Source organism: Etheostoma spectabile, chromosome 6 (assembly GCF_008692095.1).
Source record: "Etheostoma spectabile isolate EspeVRDwgs_2016 chromosome 6, UIUC_Espe_1.0, whole genome shotgun sequence".
Lineage (NCBI taxonomy): Eukaryota > Metazoa > Chordata > Actinopteri > Perciformes > Percidae > Etheostoma > Etheostoma spectabile.
This window is the reverse complement of record NC_045738.1, coordinates 15,460,473-15,468,502: the sequence shown is the minus strand read 5'-3', so window position 1 is coordinate 15,468,502 and position 8,030 is coordinate 15,460,473. Positions and strand designations below refer to the sequence as shown.

The following is an 8,030-nucleotide window of genomic DNA, read 5'->3' as shown; positions in this document are numbered from 1 at the left end:
TTCTTGACTTAGTCTGAATTAGGCCTGAAACAATTACTCGATTAATCCATAAGTAGGGCAACAGAAAAATAATTATCTAAATCTTTTAAGCAATTAATTATAAAGAGTTGTAGAAACATGTGCTCAAAATATGAGAACATGCTGTTTTTTCCCTCTTTTATACCATTATAGATTTCATTATGAAGGTCTTTTTGGACTGTTGGTCAGACAGCAGCTTATTGAAGACGTCATCTCAGCCTCTGGCAAACAATGTTCCAAAATTTTCTGGACTAAATAGATATATTGATTGATCTTAAAAGTAACTGAAAGATTAATTGATAATGAAAACAATGATTAGTTGCCGCTCTACTGACGTGACTGACGTCTGATGTATAATTAGTATTTAAATGCTATAAGTGAACTAGGTCATCCTGTCTGACTGATTTGTTAAAATTTTAAATGTGCTTATTACCTTGCTTCATTATTTATTCCTTCAAGAACTCCTACATTTCTAAATGACAACAGCTCTCATTAATGGATTAGGACAATATTTCCTTCTGAAATAGATAGGAGAACATGTAGCATGTTAATGCAGCACTTTTGTAAAGTAATTATTAGGAACCCCTGTCAAGATTGAAGACTGGAGAGGACACTTTAAAAGTGATGGTAACCATGTTTTTTTTCACCAATTTTGCTCATTTATAGTAGAAATGTGTATATCAGTACTGCAGGGCTCTTTGGTGTTGAGGTTGATAGGATCAAAATTTTCAAAGTTCTATTAATTTTACTGTTTTCACATTATGTGAATTAGCTAAAATTCCATCACTTTCAAGGTCAATCGGACTTATGGCTGAGGATCGTTTGTCTTTCCAAAATTGCCTTGTTGATCAACAATTGTAGCGCCACCATGTGGCAGATTTAGCGCATATTTTTTAAAGAACCAAATGCCCATTATTTCCATTAAATGGGCCAAGTTTAGTGTTTCTAGCTCATGACAGCTCCTGGGAATTTGAGCCAGGAAGACGACAACTATTAAACCGTGACGAAAAACAATAGGTGTTTGAACCCTAACTAAAGAAAAATACCCAAACAAAACAGCTCAAAGCAATCTCTCTCTCTGCTCTTTTAACTCAGCCTACCCTGGACCTTACTACCTGCACAGGTGATTGTAGGGGTGAGCTAACCTGAGAAAGCAACATTGAAGCTACATTTTGTAAGAATTTCTCACATAAAAAGAACAAAGGGTTTTTGCTAAGAATCAACTCGAAACACTACACATGGATCTTGGTTTCTGAAAATATCATTACAATTAGATCAGTTACTGCTGACATTATCATATGTGCGTTCCACAACAGTGGGCACCCCAATTATAAAAATGTAATTCAATGCAGAACTATCTTATCTATTGACTCCTAATCGCGCAAACCAGCATACAATCTCTTTGATTAAGCTGGTGAGCAGCTGATCTACCCCTACATCACCAGGGAAAAATACTAAGAACCCATAAACCAAACCGGCCTATGTCAAATGATAAAGTAGCAAATAAACTAAAACATTACACTCAAATAAAGGATTTAGCAGAGGGATTTTTGGGAACATAGACTAAAGAAAAGGGAGAAAGGCAGCCTTTTCACAACCACCTTTGTTTAACTGCTATATTAGATCTGACATCCTATGGTTTCCACACCTCTTTTAGGTGTATGCATTTAAATAAGCAAAATCATTAGTATTGGCTTCAAAACAGTCTAACAAGTGCAGAAACCTTAAGAAAGCTAGCTGTTGATGATAACTGACATTCCAGGAAGAAACCTTAAAATTTAGGCTTTGGCAGTACTTAGGAAGTAAAACAATGGGCTGTTCCATGATAAACCAAAACAGTTTGCAAAAGGCAGAACTGTGTTCCCTCTCACTTTCTCTCTCTCAATTGACACTGCGCCAAGCATGGTCTTGTTCTGAATAATCAAAGTGAAAGGATCCCTCTTAAAAAAAAATGTTGGAATGCTTTTTACAAAAACGTGTCAGCAGCAGTCTAATTTAACTAAAATAAAATGCCTTATTTCAACAGTGTCAGGTTATGTTTGATCTATAAGTACAACAGATGATTTATTTGTCGTTTTTCAGATTCACCCCAACACATCACAGTGTCAGTGAATCCCTCTGGTCCAGTATTAGAGGGCAGGAATGTGTCTCTGACATGCAGCAGTACTGCCAACCCAGCAGTAAGGAACTACACCTGGTACAGAGCTGATGGAGGCCAGGAGACTTTTATTGGGATTGGAGCAGTTTTAAGCTTAAACGTATCTAAAAAAGACAGTTCTTTTTTCTGCAAGGCTGAAAATGATATTGGAGTTGGACGATCCAACCTCAGTCAAATAGATGTTCAGTGTATGTATTACATTTCAAAAGTATTGTGTTTCATAAAGCAGGCATATTTCAAGAGATTGATTTAAAAATATGGGGAATATGGGGTGAGGGGGTCCCTTCTTAGGGCCATCCAATATATGTAATGACCAAAGCGAGGATGTGTCCGGGTTCTCGGCAGTAAGTCGGACTCGTCCAGGTGAGGGTTGGCCTCGCAGGCTGCGCTTTGTCACCAATCTGTTTGTAATATATATGGACAGGATATCGAGGCGTAGTGGGGCGGGGAGGGGTTGCAGGTCGGTGGGCTCGGGATCCCATCGCTGCTTTTGCAAGTGAGGGTCCTGATGGCATCATGGCCTGTGACCTTCAGCACTCCATGGATCGGTTCGCAGCGAGTGTGAAGCGGCTGGGATGAGGATCAGCACCTCTAAATCTGAGGCCATGGTTCTCAGCAGGAAACCGATGGAGTGTCTCTCCGGGTAGGGGGGAGTCCTTACCTCAAGTGAAGGGTTTAAGTACCTTGGGGTCTGTTCGCGAGTGAGGGGACCATGGAGCGTGAGATTGGTCGGAGAATCGGAGCAGCTGTGCGGTATTACTTCTGTTTATCGCACCGTTGTGAGAAAAGAGAGCTGAGCCAGAAGGCAAAGCTCTCGATCTACCGGGCAATTTTAGTTCCTACCCTCACCTAAGGTCATGGAGGCTGGGTCATGACCGAAAGAACGAGATCAAGGTACAAGCGGCCGAAATGGGTTTCCTCAGGAGGGTGGCTGGCGTCTCCCTTAGAGATAGGGTGAGAAGCTCAGTCATCCGAGAGGAGTCGGAGTAGAGCCGCTGCTCCTTCGCGTTGAAAGAGACAGTTGAGGTGGTTCGGGCATCTGGTAAGGATGCCTCCTGGGGCGCTCCCTAGGGAGGTGTTCCAGGCACGTCCACTGGGAGGAGACCTGGGGAAGACCCAGGACTAGGGGGAGAGATTATATCTCCAACCTGGCCTGGGAACGCCTCGGGATCCCCAGTCGGAGCTAGTTGATGTGGCTCGGGAAAGGGAAGTTTGGGGTCCCCTAGGAGCTGCTGCCCGCGACCCGATACCGGATAAGCGGATGAAGATGGATGGATGGATGGATGATTTAAAAATGCTTTTTATTTATCTATATAATATTTTTAGTTTTTCTTAAATTGTTCTTAAATTGATCTGCTTATTTATTACTAATCTTGTCATTCATTTTTTAATGGATTAATTACTGTAAATGTAACTAAGCTTGTCTCTGAACTTCTAAGGTCTGTTTTCTCTACATGTATTACAGTTGCTCCACAGATCCTGCCCTCATCTATCTGCAGCAAAGCTGCAGCCCAGCTGAATTGTTCCTGCAGGACAGTGGGAAATCCTTCGGCCACTTTACAGTGGTATTTGGACGGGCAACCTGTCAATCACTCTGACATGTTCGTAATAAGCAACACTTTGAATGACAAAAACCTGATGAGCATCATCACTGTCAATCAACCGCAGGATTGGGATCGTTCCACCTTGCTCTGCCGCAGCTCCAACTCTCTGGGATCTGCCAGTCAACAATTTTGTGTCAACAGCTATAAGCCTCAAACATCTGCACAAAGTCAAGGTCTGTCTTACGTGTACTGATTTCAAATCTTATTGACTAGCTGAGAGGATTATTTGAAATGTTGGTGAACTTGATGAATTTGACAGACGTTTTACATATTGTAGTGGAGACCAGATATGGTTGGGATATTTGGTCTCCACTACAGTATGAATTTTAGCAGTCATTAAACACGTTTGGAACCAGTTGGAACTATTTAACATTATGATTGACTCAATTTTTGTTTCAAAATGAGTATATACTTAGTTTTTGGTGTGTTTAATATGACCTGATTCACCAAGCTGAGTTCTTTATACAGTATCCACTTACCAGAAGAATTTTCTCTTGCCTGAATTACTTCCTTATCCTTATCTTCCCTTTTACTGTACACTTCAGACCGAGTGATGTTGCCAGTCTTCATCACCACAGTTGTCGCTCTACTATTACTCGTATGTTCTCTGCTGTGTGTTATCAGGTACGGTACCAGCTCCAGACACCAATATGTAACACATAGCCTACTGTAACAGTTATTCTTAAAATAAAAAAAACTTAATATAAAAACGTAAATAAGGTAGGTACAGGCATATAATATGACTCGTATCAATCACTTTGCAAACCCATATGTATAAGAGATGTCCTTTTCCCTGTTTGTAGTTTTAACATTTGACCAACTCCTCTTTGCAGATGCAGTTTGTGTTTGCCATATGTTCTGTTCTGATTTTCAAGACTTTTTTTGCTAAGATATTTACATTTACTTATAGTTAAATAAATTAAAATTTAAAAAACTCGACTTGCAACATGAACACATGCTTCTGCTGACAGCTCTGCCAGTAAATGTATTACACTTCAAATATTTTAATGCTGATTGTCAGAGATAATTCTTTTTCTGCTAACTGATAATCAACCCAAAACAATTTAGCTTTGTAGCAGTGTTTAGTTACAGCAGAGTTTCACTCAATTCTCATTTCATTTTAGCTACGCTACCCCTGCTGGTTTACAGTCTGTGTGTCAACTGTTTCATCATGTTGATTAATACATGAGAAAACAAAGACAGGAATCAAATATACACATGTAATTTAAATGCTCCATTGTATTTTCCAGGTCTCAGAAGACTCACCATAACCTTCAGAAGAGTCAGTGCACAGGTGACACCAGCACTGTTAATGTGAGCCAACTTCTTACAAGTGGAGAGGGAAATGAGGTATTACAGCCAGTATTCTACTGTACTTTATGTACTCAAACAGGATTAGCACAGTATCTGTACCACTAATGTTTTCTATTTAACTGTATAGGTACCCAACACAACAGAAGAGGACATTTACGTCAACACTAATGCACTGAGACAGACGGATGTCCCCACCCCTGCAACTATCTTTGAGCCAACCAGCGCAAAATTGCCAAGCTCTGGACTAAACAATGCACAGGGAGACAGTAAAAGCTTAAAGACGCAGAATGAGGAAGGCAACGATGTGATATACTCTAGAGTGAATTGGAAGCCAAAGAACAAGAAGAATAAGGGAGAAGACTATGTGGACACGCACCAGCCTGGTAGATCCTATCTGGAGGAGGAGAGGTGCATGGTGGGAGACATAGGCAGAGGTTTTGTGGACAACGCACTATATATGGGAAGCCTGTATGACAATGTGAAGCCTAGAAATGTGGAGAAGGAAAGTGAATATGCCCAGGTTAACTATAAAAACAGAGGTGTGATGCACAAATAGATCACAGTTCTACATTGCTCTGCCAGTTATGTAATTTGTACTTTTTAGAACGTATTGCTCTATTGTGTTACATTTTCTTTTTTGTCAGACATATGTTAAGCTCATAGGGTTTTTAAGATTTTGACCAATTTCACTGCATGATTATAGTATAGTATGATGTTTGGCTTTGTACATTGAGAGAGACACTGCTGTTTAACGTGTATTTGGCAGTGGGGCTTTTTTGTTTATCATATTATTATTAACATTTGCTTTTTGTTCAAACGGAACTGGCTGAAGATCTAAACATGAGGAGAAGTCTCTACGTTCTTCTTTATATCTAGAGTTACAATTGTGTATTCTGTTAAGACAGAATTTTTTCATCAATCTCCGATTTTGTGTTCAATATATCTTTTAATGCATCTTACTGCCACTGTATTATTGCCACATGTAGGCTACTGTAAAACAAGTTGCCAATTGTTTAGTGTACCAGATTTTAGAAACCAGCAAGAGCCTCTCTTTCAGGCTCTCTCATGGTTCAGGCTGACTGACTTAAATGACATCAGCAAGTGTCCTGTTCACAACTGAATAGAACAGAGGGGTAGGGGATTAGGTGGTGATTAAAACGTGGGCTTGAGCACAGTTGCACATCAGTGTGCCGTTGCAGACATATTCATGTAGCAGCTCATCTGGCAAGGTAAGCGCTCTTGTCAATATCACTCAAAGGAAAATATAAATCCTTTAAAACTCCTTTCACGGTACATACTTTCTGATTTAATGTTACAGAACATGTCTGTGGTTGGTTTTAACAGAAAATAAAGCGAACTTTTTTTTTACTTTGATAAAGCTGGAGGTGCTTGAGGCCTATAAACAACTCCTCTAGATTTGCAGTGACATAGTGGCTTAACATATGGCTGATATTTGACTATTGAACATCTGCTGAATACAACTTTCAATCGTTTCCTGTGTCACTGAGTAAAAAAAGTGTATAATTGTGAAGAAAGTATACAATACAAAAGCACCATAATCTAATTGTAGTAACATTGTTACAGGTGCTGTGTTTCAGAAATTAAGAGGTCAGAAGGGGGCTTACCGAATGGTGTACAGCAACGAGCCTACTTTCTTCATGGGGACTGCTCATCTGCTTAGACTGCTACACTTGTTTACTGGTAATATTGAGCTTTGTTTTTTTGAGTCTCTGTTTAAGTAACATTTTAAACGTTAAAAAAAGATAACAAAATAACAAATATTAGAGTCATCTTAAAAAGGACTAACCATCTACATGTTTGGCCTAGAACTGGACAAAGTAAAAAGAGCCTAAGAACCTGCAAATAAAATGCAAATCAATACAGCATTTATTGACGGCCTTTATTATTACTATGATTTTTATTAGAACATTGTTGTTGTACCTTTTTTTTTTTTTTTTTAATGGACCTAATTTTAATACCTTAAACAAAAAGGATGACCTGTGTAACCATGAACACGTACATTGCTTGATTATATGGTAATCAATAAAAAGTATTTACAGCTTTTCTGATATTGTATTGTCACACTTTTTATTAACATTTGTAATGTAGCTGCTCTTTAAATAAGGAAAAAGGGTGATGGATGGTCCTTAAATGTTGTAAAATATTCTTAAAAAACACCGACAAACCTGTGTCTTTGACATGCAATATGGTTTGGTTTCAGCATTATTCTAACTTTGTATTTGAGGAAGTTGTTGGTTACATTTTTCACTCTGGTATGGTAGATGTCTAGATACTGCAGCAACCTTAGCTTGGTGGTTATTTGACTCTCAAAGTAACATCGCTCTGTGCAAAAGCCTTTCCAGTTGTGGCACATATTTTATTTCATCATTAATCACTAAAAGCAGCATCACAAAACAGAACAACCACAACTAATTTTGTCTTCTATACTACCCCTCTGACTCATCCATCCTCCTCTCGCTCTACAAAGGCACTTCAGCAGGCGAGAAGCTGGAGCATCGCTGTACCCAAAACAATTACTGCAGTGGAGGCGGGCTGTGTGGTGGTGCCATGTCAGACACAACCTCATTCTCGGGTCACCTGGTACCAGTACCATAACAATCATTATCCTGTGGTGTATGACGGGCGTCATCCAACTGCAGTGAAAGACCAGTTCAGAGGACGCACCTCAGTACCGGGTGAAGCTGCAGAGGGCAACTGCACCCTGCTGATTAATAATGTGAAGCTAGCAGACGACAACCTCAAAGTTTATGTATGGATCGACCCAGACTCTAAACAAACTCAGAAATTCTATCATCAAACTGTTACTATCTTTGTTGGTAAGTGTTTGTAAACTTAAATTTAATTTAGGAAATCCAAGCTGTAATGCAACATTTGGCAGTTTGCAGGTTACAATTATGAAATAATGCAAGAGCACC

At 39.4% G+C, this 8,030-nt stretch overlaps 1 protein-coding gene across 1 annotated transcript in view; it reads left to right on the top strand.

Annotated features, from left to right (window-relative positions):
* The window catches only part of LOC116691185 (B-cell receptor CD22), a 10,271-nt gene extending 3,285 nt beyond the window's left edge, over positions 1-6,986 (top strand). Inside the window, exons 5-9 of the mRNA XM_032518575.1 lie at positions 2,101-2,364; positions 3,642-3,953; positions 4,326-4,404; positions 5,031-5,130; positions 5,222-6,986. Coding sequence (XP_032374466.1) covers positions 2,101-2,364; positions 3,642-3,953; positions 4,326-4,404; positions 5,031-5,130; positions 5,222-5,650 — 1,184 coding nt within the window. The 3' untranslated portion in view covers positions 5,651-6,986. The remainder of the gene's footprint in view (positions 1-2,100; positions 2,365-3,641; positions 3,954-4,325; positions 4,405-5,030; positions 5,131-5,221) is intronic.
* The last annotated feature ends 1,044 nt before the right edge of the window (positions 6,987-8,030 follow it).